Source organism: Dysidea avara, chromosome 6 (genome assembly GCF_963678975.1).
Source record: "Dysidea avara chromosome 6, odDysAvar1.4, whole genome shotgun sequence".
Taxonomy (NCBI): Eukaryota; Metazoa; Porifera; class Demospongiae; order Dictyoceratida; family Dysideidae; genus Dysidea; species Dysidea avara.
Genome location: NC_089277.1, coordinates 3,023,674 through 3,044,034, shown reverse-complemented (window position 1 = coordinate 3,044,034; position 20,361 = coordinate 3,023,674). Strand labels below are relative to the sequence as shown.

At 38.3% G+C, this 20,361-nt stretch overlaps 2 protein-coding genes across 3 annotated transcripts in view; both read left to right on the top strand.

The window, feature by feature from the left end:
* Positions 1 to 20,361, top strand: part of LOC136257287 (CAAX prenyl protease 1 homolog) — a 217,290-nt gene that overhangs the window by 69,778 nt on the left and 127,151 nt on the right. The gene's annotated exons all lie outside the window — the stretch shown is intronic.
* Positions 1 to 20,361, top strand: part of LOC136257282 (uncharacterized) — a 138,781-nt gene that overhangs the window by 43,142 nt on the left and 75,278 nt on the right. For both annotated transcript variants that reach the window (XM_066050380.1, XM_066050379.1), the window contains exons 3-4: positions 9,683 to 9,781; positions 18,421 to 18,519. In XM_066050380.1, the coding sequence (XP_065906452.1) occupies positions 9,683 to 9,781; positions 18,421 to 18,519 (198 nt within the window). The remainder of the gene's footprint in view (positions 1 to 9,682; positions 9,782 to 18,420; positions 18,520 to 20,361) is intronic.

The following is a 20,361-nucleotide window of genomic DNA, read 5'->3' as shown; positions in this document are numbered from 1 at the left end:
AATCACGGGGCCCCTTTTGGACTGGGGCAGGGGGAAAATAAATACCCGCCCCCCCATGTGGGCGGCTCTGGCCACTAAAATTACAGTTATATTTTAATATTCTGTCACTGTAATCTGGGGTTTCTGTCAAAACCATGGAAACTCACCTACTGTTATCAACAGTGCATTGCTTATTCTAACAAAAAGTATTGAAATCCCATCCAAAAACAGCTTATAGCTGTAAAAAGTGCGCATCCAAGTAAAGCAGAGTTAACTGCTACAAAAAGTAATGATATCATAATGCGGCCATGTACAAGTTGTGCAAGTTGTAAAATTCATATTAGCTAATCAGATAATACAATGTTATTGTTAAAGTGTTAATGAGAACTATGTGCTGCTAGTTTATAAGTGTGTGAGCATCTTCATAAATGCCACACAAATTTAATTCTCAATAAAGCAATGTGTATAGATTCTCTGATAGCAATAAATAGTTTGAGTTTGGCCGCCTTTCCTGTATATGGCAATGCTACAAACAAAGGAAAGGTGGCCAAACTCCAACTATTTATTGCTATCAGAGAATCTATACACATTGCTTTATTGAGAATTAAATTTGTGTGGCATTTATGAAGATGCTCACACACTTATAAACTAGCAGCTCATTAACACTTTAACAATAACATTGTATTATCTGATTAGCTAATATGAATTTTACAACTTGCACAACTTGTACATGGCCGCATTATGATATCATTACTTTTTGTCGCAGTTAACTCTGCTTTACTTGGACGTGCACTTTTTTACAGCTATAAGCTGTTTTTGGATGGGATGCAAATTACATATATTTATTACATGCCAATTATTTCCTACAGGATGCAGCTGATCTCTCTGCTGGGTGACTTGAAATGTAGCTGAACTCTCTATAGGGTGGTTTCTTTGTAGCTGAACTCTCTACAAGGTAACTTTTTCTAGCTGATCTCTCTACAGGGTGATTTGTTTACAGCTGAACTATCTACACGGTGGTTTCTTTGTAGCTAAACTCTCTACAAGGTAACTTCTTCTAGCTGATCTCTCTACAGGGTGACTTGTTTCTAGCTGATCTCTCTATGGGTGAATTGTTTCTAGCTGAACTCTCCCCGGGTGATCTGAACTATCTACAGGGTGACTTGTTTCTAGCTGAACTATCTGCAGGGTTATTTGTTTTAATTTGTAGCTGAACTCTCTATAAGGTGATCTAATCAAAAACAGCCAAGCTGTAAAAAAAAGGTGCGGCCCCCATAAAGGCCATGGTGAAAAAAGATGTGAAATCCAAGGTGGCGGCCAAGAAATGGCTGTGATGGTAGGTTAATGGTTACATTTTAATAACAACAATTCAGGTGAATTTGGTGCCAAGACCAAGCGGCACAAAATTCACCTGAATTGCCGTTATTAAAATGTAACCATTAACCTACCATCACAGCCATTTCTTGGCCGCCACCTTGGATTTCACATCTTTTTTCACCATGGCCTTTATGGGGGCCGCACCTTTTTTTTACAGCTTGGCTGTTTTTGATTAGATATCACTTCTTTTTGTATTTGTATACTGCAAAGCCGGCCTATGGCTGGCTTTGGGGCTTTTTTAATCCATGTGTTTTTTTTCTTTACCACAGGAAGAAGAAAAGAACTTAAAGAAGAATTTTAGTACTTCAATTATTTTTGATTTTATTAGTAATTATACAAATTATATACATATATTTATTACATGCTCATTATTCCCCACAGGATTTTTTTTGCAGCTGATCTCTCTACTGGGTGACTTGAAATGTAGCTGAACTATATACAGGATGGTTTTTTTGTAGCTGAACTCTCTGTAACAGGTGATTTGTTTGCAGCTAAACTCTCTACATGGTGGTGTCTTTATAGCCGAACTCTCTACATGATGGTTTCTTTGTAGCTGAACTCTCTATAAGGTGACTTCATCTAGCTGAACTCTCTACAGGGTGATTTTTTTGTAGCTGAACTCTCTGCAGGGTGATTGGTTTGCAGCTGAACTCTCTACATGATGGTTTCTTTGTAGCTGAACTCTCTACTACAAGGTGACTTCGTCCAGTTGATCTCTCTACGGGGTGATTTGTTTCTAGCTGAACTCTCTACAGGTGAATTGTTTGCAGCTAAACTCTCTACATGGTGGTTTCTTTGTAGCTGAACTCTCTACAAGGTAACTTCTTCTCTACAGGGTGATTTGTTGTAGTTGAATTCTCTACAAGGTGGTTTGTATGAGGCTGAACTCTCTACATGGCGGTTTCTTTGTTGCTGAACTCTCTACAGAGTGATTTGTTTGCAGCTGAACTCTCTACATGATGGTTTCTTTGTAACTGAACACTCTACAAGGTGACTTCTTCTAGCTGATCTTTCTACAGGGTGAATTGTTGTAGCTGAACTATCTACAAGGTAACTTCTTCTAGCTGATCTCTATACAGGGTGATTTGTTTGTAGTTGAATTCTGTACAGGTGGTTTCTTTGTAGCTGTGTACATGATGGTTTCTTTGTAGCTAAACTCTTTACAAGGTGACTTCTTCTAGCTGAACTCTCTACGGGGTAATTTCTTTGTAGCTGAACTCTCTATATGATGGTTTCTTTGTAAATGAACTCTCTACAAGGTGAATTCTTCTACCTGATCTCTCTACAGGGTGATTTTTTTGTAACTGAACTCTGTACAAGTGCGTTTTTGTGGGTGATCTCACTGCAGGTTGATTTGTTTGTAGCTGAACTCACTAAAGGGTGATTTTGCTTGTAGCTGAACTCCTTGCATTGTATCTAGTTTCTAGCTGATCTCTCTACAGGGTGATTTGTTTGTAGCTGATCTCTCTACAAGTTGATTTGTGTGTAGCTGATCTCTCTGCAGGTTGATTAATTTGCAGCCGATTTCTCTACAGGGTAATTTGTTTGTAGCTGATCTCTCTACAAGTTGATTTGTGTGTAGCTGATCTTTCTACTGGTTGATTTGTTTGTAGCCGATCTCTCTACAGAGTAATTTGTTTGTAGCTGAACTCTGTACAAGGTGCTTTTTTGTAGGTGATCTCACTGCAGGTTGATTTGTTTGTAGCTGAACTCACTAAAGGGTGATTTTGCTTGTAGCTGAACTCCTTGCATTGTATCTAGTTTCTAGCTGATCTCTCTACAGGGTGATTTGTTTGTAGCTGATCTCTCTACAAGTTGATTTGTGTGTAGCTGATCTCTCTGCAGGTTGATTAATTTGCAGCCGATCTCTCTACAGGGTAATTTGTTTGTAGCTGATCTCTCTACAAGTTGATTTGTGTGTAGCTGATCTTTCTACTGGTTGATTTGTTTGTAGCCGATCTCTCTACAGAGTAATTTGTTTGTAGCTGAACTCTGTACAAGGTGCTTTTTTGTAGGTGATCTCACTGCAGGTTGATTTGTTTGTAGCTGAACTCACTAAAGAGTGATTTGCTTGTAGCTGAACTCCTTACATTGTGTCCAGTTTCTAGCTGATCTCTCTACAGAGTGATTTGTTTGTAGCTGAACTCTCTATAAGGTGATTTATTTGTAGCTGAACTCCTTACATTGTGTGTAGTTTCTAGCTGATCTCTCTACAGGGTGATTTGTTTGTAATTGATCTCTCTACAAGTTGATTTGTGTGTAGCTGATCTCTCTGCAGGTTGATTTGTTTGTAGCCGATCTCTCTATAGGGTAATTTGTTTGTAGCTGAACTCTCTATAAGGTGATTTGTTTGTAGTTGATCTCTCTGCAGGTTGATTTGTTTTAGCTGAACTCTCTACAGGCTGATTTGTTTGTAGCCGATCTCTCTACAGGGTAATTTGTTTGTAGCTGAACTCTCCACAAGTTGATTTGTGTGTAGCTGATCTCTCTGCAGGTTGATTTGTTTGTAGCCGATCTCTCTACAGGGTGATTTTTTTGTAGCTGACCTCTCTTCAGGGTGATTTGTTTCTAGCTGATCTCTCTACAGGGTGATTTTTTGTAGCTGACCTCTCTTCAGGGTGATTTGTTTCTAGCTGATCTCTCTACAGGGTGATTTTTTGTAGCTGACCTCTCTTCAGGGTGATTTGTTTCTAGCTGATTGCTCTACAGGTTGATTTGTTTGTAGATGAACTCTCTACAGGGTAATTTGCTTGTAGCTGAACTCCTTACATTGTGTGTAGTTTCTAGCTGATCTCTCTACAGGGTGATTTGTTTGTAGCCGATCTCTCTACAGGCAATCTGTTTGTAGCTGAACTCTCTATAAGGTGATTTGTTTGTAGCTGATCTCTCTGCAGGTTGATTTGTTTTAGCTGAACTCTCTACAGGGTGATTTGCTTGTAGCTGAACTCCTTACATTGTGTCTAGTTTCTAGCTGATCTCTTTACAGGGTGATTTGTTTGTAGCTGATCTCTCTACAAGGTGATTTGTTTGCAGCTGAACTCTCTACATGGTAGTTTCTTTGTAGCTGAACTCTCTACAATGTAATTCTTTGTAGCTGAACTCTCTACAAGGGGACTTCTTCTAGGTGATCTCTCTACAGGATGACTTGTTTCTAACTGAACTCTCTACAGGGTGATATGTTCATAGTGGAACTTTCTAGTGGGAGATTTGTTTGCAGCTGAACTCTCTACACGATGGTTTCTTTGCAACTGAACTCTCTACAAGGTAACTTCTTTTAGCTGATCTCTCTTCAGGGTGATTTGTTTCTAGCTGATACTCTACAGGGTGATTTTTTGTAGCTGACCTCTCTTCAGGGTGATTTGTTTCTAGCTGATCGCTCTACAGGTTGGTTTGTTTGTAGCTGAACTCTCTACAGGGTGATTTGCTTGTAGCTGAACTCCTTACATTGTGTGTAGTTTCTAGCTGATCTCCCTACAGGGTGATTTGTTTGTAGCTGATCTCTCTACAAGTTGATTTGTGTGTATATAGCTGATCTCTCTGCAGGTTGATTTGTTTGTAGCCGATCTCTCTACAGGTAATCTGTTTGTAGCTGAACTCTCTATAAGGTGATTTATTTGTAGCTGATCTCTCTGCAGGTTGATTTGTTTTAGCTGAACTCTCTACAGGTTGATTGCTTGCAGCTGAACTCCTTACATTGTGTCTAGTTTCTAGCTGATGTCTCTACAGGGTGATTTTTTGTAGCTAAACTCTCTTCAGGGTGATTTGTTTCTAGCTGATCTCTCTACAGGTAGATTTGTGTTGATTTGTTCATTGCTGATCGCTCTAAAGGTAATTGATTTGTTGCAGTTGAACACCCTGCAAAGTGTTTTGTTTGTAGCTGATCACTCTAAATGGTAATTTGTTTGTAGCTGAACTCTCTCCACAGTGACGTGTGTGTAGCTGAATTCTGTGTAACTGAATTCTCTAGAGAGTGACTTAATTGTAGCTGAATTCTCTACACAGTGCATGACTTGTTTATAGCTGAACTTTCTTCAGTGTGACTTGTAATGTTCTGAATCTCTATAGTGGTATATTTGCTTAACTCTCCACATGGTGACTGTCTTCTTGCTGAACTGTCTATAAGATTAACTGTTTGCAGCTGAACTCCCTACAGAATAACTTGTTATGTAATAAAATTCTATAATGGAGTAAATAAATTAGCCGAATGCTCTATTAGGGTGACTGTTCTATTAGAGTATCTCGATCTCGCATTTGCTACACGGAGTTGGCTTTCGAATCATAACTCAGTGGTTTGTAATCCGATTCTTCTGTACTACTGCAAGGACTTTCTATGACGATTATTCCAGCTATACACCGATTTTCAGCTCATTGCTCTAAGCGGTTTGCCTAGTAGGCGTGAAAACTAATACTTTTTATTCATAAAAATCGATCGCGTAATTGTGACACAGGTTGGATTTTGTGTCATATCTCCGTGGTCTTTATCTCGATTCCTTTCAAACCACCAAAAGGCACTCCTACGATGGTTACTCCATCTACATAGCAATTTTCAACTCATTCCATGAAGCGGTTTACCCTGTAGGCGTGACAACATATCGATCTTGTTTTACGCGAATAATCGGTCATAACTCCTGAACCATTCATCGGATTTATACCAAATTTGATGCTAGGATTCGCCTTTGGACCCCCTTTCTGTGTACCAAATTTCAAGGCGATCGGAGTACGCGTTTGCTTGTTATAGCAATTTTTGCAAGTGTGCGAAAAGACGAAGAAGAAGAAGAAGAAAAAAACGAAGAAAAAAAAACGAAACTTTGGCAGCTCGTATCTCGGAAATGGCTGGAGCGATTTCCTTCAAATTTGGAATGTAGACTCCCTTGGCTGGCGGGCAACTGTGTAGCAATTTTGGTTCCAATCAGATAAGTGATCACCGAGATACAAAGGTGTGAAAATGACGTTTTTGTTCTTCCTGTCAATATACTCACGGTGTGGCGCGCTGGCTTCTTGGGCCGCACGACACACTACCATGTGTCTTGATCCTTCTAGCTGATCTCTCTACAGGATGACTTGTTTCTAGCTGAACTCTCTGCAGGGTGATATGTTCGTAGCTGAACTCTCTACAGGTGATTTGTTTGCAGCTGAACTCTCTACATGGTGGTTTCTTTGTAGCTGAACTCTCTACAAGGTGACTTCTTCTAGCTGATCTCTCTACAGGGTTGATTTTTTGTAGCTGAACTATCTGCAGGGTGATTTGTTTGCAGCCGAACTCTCTACAAGGTAACTTTTATCTGATCTCTCTACAGGGTGATTTGCTTGTAGCTGAACTCTCTACAGTATGACATGTTTCTAGCTGAACTCTCTACAGGGTGATCTGTTCGTAGCTGAACTCTCCACAGGGTGATTTGTTTGCAGCTGAACTCTCTACATGGTGGTTTCTTTGTAGCTGAACTCTCTACAAGGTGACTTCTTCTAGCTGATCTCTTTACAGGGTGATTTGTTTGTAGCTGAACTCTCTACAGAATGATCTGTTCATGGCTGAACTCTCTACAGGGTGATTTGTTTGTAGCTGAACTCTCTACATGATGGTTTCTTTGTAGCTGAACTCTCTACAAGGTGACTTCTTCTAACTGATCTCTCTACAGGGTGACTTACCTGTAGCTGAATTGTCTATCAGATTAACTGTTTGTAGCTGAATTCCCTACAGAATAACTTGCAGTGTAATATAATTCAATAATGGAGTAAGTTATAAACGTAGCTGAATGCTCTATTAGGGTGACAGTTCTATTAGAGTATCTCGATCTCGCATTTGTTATTATTATTATTATTATTATTATTATTGGTAATACTGTGCAGACCTCTAATAGAGTATAGTGCACAGGTCACAACATACGTACAAGTATACAAATTAAATAATTTCTAGTTTTTGTTTGAATTGATCAATATTATTAGAGTCAATCACATTTTGGGGTAGATCATTCCAGATTTTGATTGTCGAAGGGAAAAGGGAGTACATATAAGAATCAATCCGTGTCATTGGTTACATAAATCTCATAGTATGATCTTTGGTACTATGTACAGTGGATATGGGTGTCAGAAACGGATTTACTGGGATATCAACAAGGTGGTTAACTATTTTAAACATCGTTATGGCTTTCAGTTCATCTCTGCATCATGCAAGTGTAGGCCAATTAAGGTCTGTAAGCATTTGTGTGACACTAGTGTAAGGGGAGTAGTTGCTGGTCACAAACTGGCTGTTTGTCGTTGTGTTCTCTCAATCATATCAATATCCCTCTTAGTAACCCTTACTTTAAATGAGTTTTATATAATATAAGTAACTATACCTAATCTTAATAACTACTTACTCCTGGCCACTGGCACTGGATGCCAGTGGACCCTCAGCATACACTAGATTCTAAGGACTACTAATGTTTATACTGTACGTATCTTGTTGTATGTGTGCTGTAAAGCAAATAATAAATAAAATAAATAAATAAAGAGTATGAGGTGCCCAGACAACAGCTGCATACTCTATAATTGGCTTAACCATTGCTTTGTACAACCTATCTTTAATTGTTGGTGTACAATTGTGGAGGTTACGCCGAAGAAAACCTTTAGTTCTGTTAGCCTGGTTACACGTAGTTGCCTTTCGAATCATAACTCAGTGGTTTGTAATCTGATTCTTCTGGTACTACTGCAAGGACTTTCTATGATGATTATTCCATGCAGCTACATACAGATTTTCAGCTCATTGCTCTAAGTGGTTTACCTGGTAGGTGTGAAAACCAAGGGGTAGGTAACAAGCCAAAATCGTCTACGAAATTTCAAAGATGACTGCCCATATTTTATCTTTCAGAAATATGACTGCCCATATTTCATCTTTCAAGACTAAATTTTTCTGTAATTTCAAAATTAGTAAATCCGTATCATCAAATTTCATCTTTCAAACTGCATAAAGTTCAGGCAATATTTCATCTTTCAGAAATAATTTCAGAGATGATCCACGAAATTTCAGGTTGTTACCTACCAATCGGTGAAAGCTAATAATTTTTATCCATGAAAATCGATCATGTAATTGTGACATAGGTTGGGTTTTGTGTCATATCTCCATGGTATTTTTCTCAATTCCTTTCAAACCACAAACAGGCACACTACAATGGTTACTCCATCTACATAGCAATTTTCAACTCATTCCTCCAAGTTGTTTGCCCTGTGGACGTGACAGATCTTCAACCTTATTTTAGGAAAATAATCGGTCATAACTCTGTGAATGTTCATCGGATTCCTACCAAAGTAGGTACTGAGATCTTCCTTAATGAGCCCTTTAAGTGTGCCAGATATCAGACCGATTAGAGCACACATTCATGTTTTATGGTGGATTTTGCAAAGTGTGCGAAATGAAGAAGAAAAAAATGAAGAAACTAAAACAAACTTTTGTTCGCTCATATCTCAAAAATGGCTATAGAGAATTTCTTCCAATTTGGTATGTAGACTTCCCTAACTGGCCGGCACTTCTCTAACAAATTTGGTTCCAATCATATAAGGGATCACAGAGTTACATAGGTGTGAAAATTGCATTTTCTTTCTTCCTGTTAATAACTTCTCTAGCAAATTTGGTTCCGATCGGATAAGGGATCACAGAGCTACATAGGTGTGAAAATTGTGTTATCTTTCTTCCTGTTAATACACTCACGGTGTGGCGCGTTGGCTTCTTGGGCCGCATGACACTACTGTGTGTCCTGATTTGGCACACAGTAAACACTAAATTTGTGGTTTTCACACTTTACCACATAGCCAAAACAGTTTCACCATGAACACAATGTGAATATTTGAGATAGTTACGATGTTTTGTTTCTTTGGTATAAGACAGTGTAATGTAGTAACAATTGCAATTAAAATAGTACATGTTAACTGTATTTGTGACCCGGTCTGCAAAAAGGGGTCTTATAGTCTTTTAAATTGCATGTACTTGGCAACCTGTAACTTGACTTGTGAATGTGGTATCACCCTGAAATTTGGTTCCCTTATACCTCTTACCATATCACTATGGCTTGATGTAATATGAAGGTGATAGGTTGAAAACATGAGGAGCTATGATTAGTCAAACTTGACAATTTGGAAAGGTATAAGACCCCTTTTTGCTCACCGGGTCACATTTATCTGTTCATCACTTAGAAATTCATATACATAGCACATCTATGTAAATATTATGGTAACAGATAGAACATACATAATAGTGTATTATACTGTTTTAATTTAGAAAAAAATATAGTTGTGCTATCGTGTAGTGTTTAAAGCTATATACAGTACAAGTGTTGTTTGATGTCATTTATAGGAGAGAAAAACTTCCCTTCATTATGCTGCTGAAAGAAATCAACCTATTGTGATCAAGCTACTACATGAATATGGAGTAGACATCAATTGTCAGGACAGGGTTAGTTGTTAGTATACTGTAAAGTGGTAAAATTTGGTGAATTTGGCAAATGGACAGAGTTCTCATTAAGCCACTTTTCCATCCTTTATTAGTTCATTATTACAACCAGTGAATAGGAGGAACCAGAATGACTTAGCTAATTGTTATTCTACAGATTGCATGTGTACATACTCACATATGTATCACAGTGGTGTATTATAATGTGTGGTGTTGTGAAGAGGTACTGCATAAAGCCAGAGTTTATTTTGGTTGTCAATTGCCACCACTAATTCACAAGTTAGAGTACAGTTTAACTTACTGTAGTAATTTGCTGTGCATAAAATGTAGCTACCCTAGACCAACCATACAGCTATAACTCACTGCACATTGTTTAGCTTCTCATCTAGACTGGCCAGGTAATTCAACTTCGTATAAAAAAAGCAAGCAAAATGTTAACTGATGAGTGGTGAAAATATTATAATTGCATGATAGGTGGTGACATGGACTAATTGTATACTCAGTGTAACCACTAGCAACAGAACTGTTGATTTACAATTAGTCAACAGTGCTACATGTCTACATCAGTTTTCAAGGAAAACTATAGAATTTTATCAATAGGATATTGAAAAGTACTAAATGGCAAACAACAGTTAAATCTGTGTCTACCACAATGTTCAATATGGAATAACATGTTGATACTATGTGTGGGTGGCTGTGTGTGAGGGTATGTGTCACGTATTTAGTACACTTAAGTAATTATGGGTTATTCTTTATAGACTTGTGGTAATCAATTCAATTAGGCTACTTAATGAATATTGTGTAGACATCAAATGTGAGGACTGGATTGGTTGTTAGTATACTGTAAAGTGGTAAAATTGGCAAATGGAAATAGTTCTCATTAAGCCACTTTTCCATCCTTTATCAGTTCATTATTACAACCAGTGAATAGGAGGAACCAGAATGACTTAGCTAATTGTTATTCTACAGATTGTATGTGTACATACTCACATATGTATCACAGTGGTATAATGTGTGGTGTTGTGAAGAGGTACTGCATAAAGTAAGAGATTATTTTGGTTGTCAGTTACCACCACTTCACTAGTATAGACTGGTCAGGTAATTCAACTCTGTATAAAAATATCAAATAACATATGAAAGTAAAAATGTAAAATATGATATTGCATGAAGGTACGTTTAAGCTTGGTTATACTGTACCTAACCACTACTGCCAAGGTGCCATGAATGTATTGTGAGACTGGTTTATGGTCAATATTTTTGTAAGAAAGTATGATCTCTCGGATAAGATCATCCCAAAATGATATATTCTAATACAGCGTCATTGTGTGGATTAATGAACAGTAATCAGTGTACTTCACACATGTATACACTGTAAATTCAAATAAATAGAAATAACTGAAATTTTGGGTTGTTTTACCTGCAATTAAAACTACCAATTTTTTGGTAGTAATGACCCAAAGATGTATTTGTTTATTTCAACTTTGTAAGATATAGTCATATTACCCAGATGTCTCATGATCTCTTCAACCACTAGCAAAGCATAATAATCATGTATAAACATGTATAAATATGTATACCTTCTACATGTATAAACTATTCCTAAGGAGGTTGTAGCATACTGGTTTATAGTCAATATTTTTTGTAAGAAAGTATGATCTCTCAGATAAGATCCTCCCAAAATGATATGTTCTAATACAGCATCATTGTGTGGATTAATGAACAGTAGTCAGTGTACTTCACACATGTATACACTTAGAGATGTACCAATATGGGTTTTTGGCATGCACCGATATCCCACTAAAAGAAGGTGATAACCGATAGTCGATCCGATATTTGCATTCTAGTTAAAAGTGTACATTTACCTACCCTACAACAACAGGTGCATGTATTCATTGCTATACACTGCCTTTGGTGGTATACAGCTTGGGTTTCTATTGCGCAATCCAGACAATTAGGCACCCACAAACATTTTTATGCAAGCTCCCATTAAGCCTTAAATGGATTTTTCTGCATTACTCCGCATTCTAATGGCTTGTGAGAAAGCTGGTAAAGCAAGTCTCCTAAGTTTATCCTGTAAACCTTCTTTTTATTACGAAGTACTCTACAACTGCTTCATTTGTAAAGACTGTGATAAGCTTTGCAGCAACAAACACTAGAATAACAAACACTAGAATAGTGTGTTTTCGTATGGCTCCTCGTAGCGTAGCGCTTGTTTCAGAGCCAACAATAAGCCACTGGCACTAATGAATAATGTAGAAAACCAATGCATAATACGTTTATGTACAAACTATTGCTACTGCATAAATATCGGTAGCGATATCGGTCCTCCTGCTGTTCTGTACCAATACCGATATTGGTAAAAATTACCATATTGGTGGCTGATATTTTAGCCGATCCGATTATCAGTACACCTCTATATACACAATAAGTAGAAATGACTCAAATTTGGGTTGTTTTACCTGCAATTAAAACTACCAATTTTTTGGTAGTAATGACCCAAAGATGTATTTGTTTATTTCAACTTTATAAGATATAGTCATATTACCCAGATGTCCCATGGTCTCTTGAACCACTAGCTAAGCATAATAGTCATGTATAAACATGTATAAATATGTATCTAATCAAAAACAGCCAAGCTGTAAAAAAAGGTGCGGCCCCTAAAAAGGCCAAGGTGAAACAAGTTGATGTTGTGCTATTTCTAAAAACCAGGCGCCATTCAGCTAGCTAACTCATCTGGAATAACTATAGACAGTATATACTACTATGAATTAACCAACTATGTATTACTACTTTACAATAGGGTAGTTTGGGTTGTGCAATAATATAATTAGCTATTTCTCGTATTTCGTAATTCATGAAATATTCGTAATTCGTTCAATTACGTTGCTATGCACTGCTAAGGAAGCGTTTGTTAAATAAACCGCTTTTACAAACATATTACGCACAAAACTATCTTCTAAACTGTTTTATAGTGTGACTTACATGTTTTCCCACAAATTCTCTCAACAAAGCCTCAAAGCTACTCTTCATTTTCGTTCGCGTACGTAAGGGATACGCCCCCTTTCAACTCGAAGCGATAGGCTATTCCTGGCAGTGTACGAAGCCTGCACTGTTGTTTTTCAGTTGCTAAATGCCTGAAAACCTCAAGGGGAAGGTAGTCTGAGGAAAGTCACCACACCCGTATTTCAGTCCGCCGAAAAGAAACCACCTCAGAGCAAAGTTCACCCGTGCAAAAGTTTAATACAGACTTCATTTCACTTTTACTTCTTACGTAAAAGCTGCTTTTACCGTTATTAAACGATTTTGCTCACGTGGGTGCGTACGGACAAACATAGGTAGATAGGTAGATAGGTAGATAGATAGGTACACACACATACTTTTACGAAAACAATTTCAGTAAACCAGGCGCACGCCCACAGCCGGCCAAAGGCCGGCTGTGGGCGTGCGCCTGGTTTAAAAAGATGTGAAATCCAAGGTGGTGGCCAAGAAATGGCTGTGATGGTAGGTTAACGGTAAAAATTTAAATAATGACAATTCAGGTGAATTTTGTGCTGGTCTGGCTGTTTTTGATTAGATATCACTTCTTTTTGTATTTGTATACCCCAAAGCTGGCCATAGGCTGGCTTTGGGGCTTTTTTAACCTATCCTATTTCTTTACCACAGGAAGAATAAAAAGACAGAGCAGATTTATAATACTTCAACTGTTTTTGATTTTATCAGTAATTATATAAATATATTTATTACATGTCTATTATTCCCTACTGGATAACTTGTTCGCAGCTGATCTTTCTACTAAGGGACTTGAAATGTAGCTAAACTCTCTACAGGTTGATTTGTTTGTAGCTGCACTCTCTACAGGGTGATTTGTTTGTAGAAGAACTCTCTACAGGATAGTTTCTTTGTCACTGAACTCTCCACAAGGTGACTTGTTTCTAGCTGGCTCTCTAAAAGATGACTTCCTCTTGCTGATTTCTCTACAAGGTGACTTGTATCTAGCTGAACTATCTACAGGATGATCTGTTTGTAACTGAAATCTGTACAGGGTGACTTGTTTCTAGCTGATCTCTCTATAGGGTGACCTGATCTCTCTGTAGGGTGACTTTTATCCAGCTGAACACTCTACAGGGTGATCTGTTTGTAGCTGAACTCTCTACAGGGTAATTTATTTGCAGCTGAACTCTATGCAGGATGATTTGTTTGTAGCTGAACTCTCTACAGGATGATTTCTTTGTAGCTGAACTCTCTACAAGGTGACTAGCTTCTAGCTGATCTCTCTACAGGGTGACTTGTATAGCTGAACTCTCTACAGGGTGATCTGTTCATAGCTGAACTCTCTGGGTGATTTGTATGTAGCTGAACTCTCTACAGGATGGTTTCTTTGTAGCTGGTCTCTACAAGGTGACTTGTTTCTAGCTGATCTCTCTACAAGGTGACTTCTCCTACTACAGGGTGACTTGTATCTATAGTTGAACTATCTACAGGATGATGATCTGTTTGTAGCTGAAATCTCTACAGGGTGATGTGTTTGTAGCCGAATTCTCTACAGGATGACTTGTTTCTACATATAGCTGATCTCTGTATAGGGTAACTAGTTTCTAGTTGAACTCTATACAGAGTGGGTTCTTTGTTGCTGAACTCTCTACAAGGTGACTTCTTCTAGCTGACCTCTCTATAGGGTAACCTGATGTCTCTGCAGGCTGACTGTTATCTTGCTGAACACTCTACAGGGTGATTTGTTTGTATCAAAACTATCTATAGGGTGATTTTTTTATACCTGAACTTTCTACAGGGTGATTTGTTTGTAGCTGAACTCTCTACAGGGTGATCTGATCTCTCTACAGGGGGTGATTTGTTTGTAACTGATATCTCTACGGGTAGATTTGTTTGTAAGTGAACTCTCTACAAGGTGATTTGTTTGTAGCTGATTTCTCTATGGGGTAATTTGTTTGTAGCTTAACTCTCTACAAGGTGATTTGTTTGTAGCTGAACTCACTGCAAGGTATTTTGTTTGTAGCTGATCTCTCTACAGGGTAATTTGTTTGTAGCTGAACTCATTGCAAGGTGATTTGTTTGTGGCTGATCTCTCTACAGGGTGATGTGTTTGTAACTGAAGTCTCTACAGGGTGATTTGCTTGTAACTGAATTCCCTATATTGTGTCTAGTGTCTATATAGCTGATCTCTCTACAGGTTGATTTTTTTTGTAGCTGAACTCTCTACAGGGTGATTTGTTTGTAACTGATCTCTCTACAGGGTGATTTGTTTGTAGCTGAACTCTCTACAGGGTGATTTGTTTGTAGCTGAACTCTCTACAGGGTGATTTGTTTGTAGCTGAACTCTCTACAGGGTGATTTGATTGCAGCTGAACTATCTACACGGTGATTTGTTTGTAACTGATCTCTCTACAGGGTGATTGTTTGTAGCTGATCTCTCTACAGGGTGATTTGGTTGTAGCTGATCTCTCTACAGTGGGTGATTTGTTTGTAACTGAAATCTCTACAGGTTGATTTGTTTGTAGCTGAAGTCTATACACAGTGTTTTGTTTGTAGCTGATCTCTCTACAGGTAATTTGTTTGTAGCTGAACTCACTGCAAGGTGATTTGTTTGTAGCTGATCTCTCTACAGGGTGATTGTTTGTAGCTGATCTCTCTACAGTGGGTGATTTGTTTGTAACTGAAATCTCTACAGGTTGATTTGTTTGTAACTGAAGTCTCTACACGGTGTTTTGTTTGTAGCTGATCTCTCTACAGGGTAATTTGTTTGTAGCTGAACTCACTGCAAGGTGATTTGTTTGTGGCTGATCTCTCTACAGGGTGATGTGTTTGTAACTGAAGTCTCTACAGGGTGATTTGCTTGTAACTGAATTCCCTATATTGTGTCTAGTGTCTATATAGCTGATCTCTCTACAGGTTGATTTTTTTGTAGCTGAACTCTCTACAGGGTGATTTTTTTGTAGCTGATCTCTCTACAGGGTGATTTGTTTGTAGCTGAACTCTCTACAGGGTGATTTGTTTGTAGCTGAACTCTCTACAGGGTGATTTGTTTGTAGCTGAACTCTCTACAGGGTGATTTGTTTGCAGCGGAACTCTCTACACGGTGATTTGTTTGTAACTGATCTCTCTACAGGGTGATTGTTTGTAGCTGATCTCTCTACAGGGTGATTTGGTTGTAGCTGATCTCTCTACAGTGGGTGATTTGTTTGTAACTGAAATCTCTACAGGTTGATTTGTTTGTAGCTGAAGTCTCTACACAGTGTTTAGTTTGTAGCTGATCTCTTTACAGGGTAGTTTGTTTGTAGCTGAACTCACTGCAAGGTGATTTGTTTGTAGCTGATCTCTCTACAGGGTGATTGTTTGTAGCTGAACTCTCTACAGGGTGATTTGGTTGTAGCTGATCTCTCTACAGTGGGTGATTTGTTTGTAACTGAAATCTCTACAGGTTGATTTGTTTGTAACTGAAGTCTCTACACGGTGTTTTTTGTTTGTAGCTGATCTCTCTACAGGGTAATTTGTTTGTAGCTGAACTCACTGCAAGGTGATTTGTTTGTAGCTGATCTCTTTACAGGGTGATTTGCTTGTAACCGAATTCCCTATATTGTGTCTGATCTCTCTACAGGTTGATTTATTTGTAGCTGAACTGTCTACAGGGTGATTGGTTTGTAGCTGAACTGTCTACAGGATTGTTTCTTTGTCACTGAACTCTCTACAAGGTGACTTGCTTCTAGCTGATCTCTGTAGACGGTGACTTCTTCTAGCTGATCTCTCTACAGGGTGACTTGTATAGCTGAACTCTCTTCAGGGTGATCTGTTCATAGCTGAACTCTCTACAGGTTGATGTGTTTGTAGCTGAAATCTCTTGTTTCAAACTGATTTCACTGTAGGGTAACTTGTTTGTAGCTGAACTCTCTACAGGATGGTTTCTTTGTAGCTGAATTCTCTACAGAGTGATGTTTTTTGTAGCTGAACCCTATATAGGGTGATTTGTATGTACCGTAACTTTCTACAGGGTGATTTGTTTATAGCTGAACACTCTGCAGAGTGATTTGTTTGTAGTTGATCTCTCTACAGGGTTTCTTTGCAGCTGAGATCTCTGCAGGGCAACTTCTTCTAACTGAGTTTTCTCTTGTTTCTAGCTGTTCTCTCTACAGAGTAACTTGTTTGTATAGCTAAACTCTTTACAGGTGGTTATTTGGTTGCTGAACTCTCTACACTGTGACTTGTTTGTAGCAAAATTCTCTACAGAGTGACTTGTATGTAGCTAAATTCTCTACAGAGTGGCTTACTTGTAGCTGAACATTGTATAAACTATAAAGTGACTTGTCTGTAGCTGAAATCTCTACAGGGTTACTTGTTTGCAGCTGGTCTCTATAGGTTAACTTGTTTGTATAGATGAACTCTCTACAGGGTAGTTTCTTTGCAGCTGAACTCTCTACACAGTGACTTGTTTGTAGCTGAAATCTCTAGAGAGTGTAGCCGAACTCTCCACAGGGTGCATGACTTGTTTATAGCTGAACTCTCTTCAATGTGACTTGTAATGTTCTGATTCTTCTGAATCACTACAGCAATATATCTGTAGCTGAACTCTCTATAGGGTGACTTGCTTCTTGCTGAACTGTCTATAAGATTAACTGTTTGCAGCTGAACTCCCTACAGAATAACTTGCAATGTAATAGAATTCTATAATGGATTAAATAAATTAGCTGAATGCTCTATTAGGGTGACTGTTCTATTAGAGTATCTCGATCTCGCATATGTTACACGTAGTTGGCTTTGGAATCATAACTCAGTGGTTTGTAATCCGATTCTTCTGTACTACTGCAAGGTCTTTCTATGATGATTATTCCAGTTACACACTGATTTTCAGCTCACTGCTCTAAGCGGTTTGCCTAGTAGGCGTGAAAACTAATAGTTTTTTATTCATAAAAAAATCGATTGCGTAATTGTGACACAGGTTGGGTTTTGTGTCATATCTCGATGGCCTTTAACTGGATTTCTTTCAAACCACAAAAAGGCACTCCTACGATAGTTACTCCATCTACATAGCAATTTTCAGCTGATTCCTTCAAGCGGTTTACCCTGTGGGCGTGACAGACCTTCGACCTTATTTTACGCAAATAAGCGGTCATAACTCCGTGAACGTTTATCGGATTCCTACCAAACTTGGTACTGAGATTCGTCTTAATGAGCCCTTTACGTGTGCCAAATTTCAGCCCGATTGGAGCACGAATTCGTGTTTTATGGCGGATTTTGCAAAGTGTGCGAAAAGAAGAAGAAAAAGAAGAAGTAGAAGAAGAAAAAAACAAAGAAAAAAAACTCAAACTTTGGCCGATCGTATCTCGGAAATGGATGGAGCGATTTTCTTCAAATTTGGAATGTGGACTCCCCTACCTAGCCGGCACGTCTGTAGCAACTTTGGTTTCAATCGGATAAGGAATCACGGAGCTACAAAGGTGTGAAAATCGCATTTACTTTCTTCCTGTAAATATACTCACGGTGTGGCGCGCCGGCTTCTTGGGCCGCACAACACACTATCGTGTGTCTTGATACCTTCTACATGTATAAACTATTCCTAAGGAGGTTTATGATAGGTAGTTTAGTATGTGATGTTTAGTGTAATAACATGTTAGTGTTGTTTTCAACTTTAGAATGGAAGGACCCCACTGATGTATGCAGCACGTGGATACCACACTGATGTGGTGAAGATGCTCCATGAATTTGGAGCAGATATTAATCATCAGGACAATGTTAGTTGTTGTGTAGTGTATAAGTATCAATAATTATGTGACCAGATTTGACAAAACCAGGCTTCCACACACATCCAGTTGGAGTATAATATGCTATTACTTTCAGATTTTGACCTGTTATTGCATAATGCAGTGAAAGAAGTTTGTGAAAGTTGTATCTAATCCAAAACAGCCAAGCTGTAAAAAAAGTGTGCGGCCCTCAAAAAGACTATGGTGAAAAAAGATGTGAAATCCAAGATGGCGGCCAAGAAATGGCTGTGATGGTAGGTTAATGGTAAAAATTTTAATAACAACAATTCAGGTGAATTTTGGTGCCGCTTGGTCAATTGGCACAATATTCACCTGAATTGTCGTTATTAAAATTTTTACCATTAACCTACCATCACAGCCATTTCTTGGCCGCCACCTTGGATTTCACATCTTTTTTCACCATAGCCTTTTTGAGGGCTGCACACTTTTTTTACAGCTTGGCTGTTTTGGATTAGATTTCACTTCTTTTTGTATTTGTATACCCCAAAGCCGGCCTATGGCCTACTTTGGGACTTTTTAAACCTATCTTTTTTTCTTTACCACAGGAAGAAGAAAAGATGAAGCAGATGTACCTCAAATATTTCTGATTTTATCAGTAAATGTACAAATTATATATATAATGCATATATTTATTACAGAACTGTCCATGGTGGTTTCTTTGTAACTGAACAGTCTTCAAGGTAACTTCTTCTAGCTGTTCTCTCTACAGGGTGACTTATTTGTAGCTGGATTCTGTACAGGTGATTTTTTTGCTGCTGAGCTCTTTACAGAATGGTTTCTTTGTATAGCTGAACTCTCTACAAGGTAACTTCTTCTAACTGATCTCTCTACAGGGAGATTTGTTTGTAGCTGAACTCTCTACAGGTGATTTGTTTGCAGCTGAACTATCTAGATAATGGTTTCTTTGTAGCTGAACTCTCTACAAGGTAATTTCTTCTAGCTGAACTCCCTACATTGTGGTTTCTTTGTAGCTGAACTCTCTACAAGGTGACTTCTTCTAGCTGATCTTTCTACAGGGTGATTTGTTTGCAGCTGAACTCTCTATATGGTGGTTTCATTGTAGCTGAACTCTCTACAAGGTGACTTCTTCTAGCTGATCTCTCTACAGGATGATTTGTTTGTAGCTGAACTCTCTTCATGATGGTTTCTTTGTAGCTGAACTCTCTACGAGGTAACTTCTTCTAACTGAACTCTACAGGGAGATTTGTTTGCAGCTGAACTCTCTTCATGATGGTTTCTTTGTAGCTGAACTCTCTACAAGGTAACTTCTTCTAGCTGAACTCCCTACATGGTGGTTTCTTTGTAGCTGAACTCTCTACTGGTGATTTGTTTGCAGCTGAACTCTCCACATGATGGTTTCTTTAAATTTGTAGCTGAACTCTCTACAAGGTAACTTCTTCTAGCTGATCTCTCTACAGGGTGATTTGTTTGTAGCTGAACTATCTACAAGATAATTTCTTCTAGCTGATCTCTCTACAGGGTGATTTGTTTGTAGCTGAATTCTGTACAGGTGATTTGTTTGCAGGTGAGCTCTTTACAGAATGTTTTCTTTGTAGCTGAACTCTCTACAAGGTAACTTCTTCTAACTAAACTCTCTACACGGAGATTTGTTTGCAGCTGAACTCTCTTCATGATGGTTTCTTTGTAGCTGAACTCTCTACAAGGTAACTTCTTCTAGCTGAGCTCCCTACATTGTGGTTTCTTTGTAGCTGAACTCTCTACAAGGTGACTTCTTCTAGCTGATCTTTCTAAAGGGTGATTTGTTTGTAGCTGAACGATCTACAAGGTAACTTCTTATAGGTGATCTCTGTA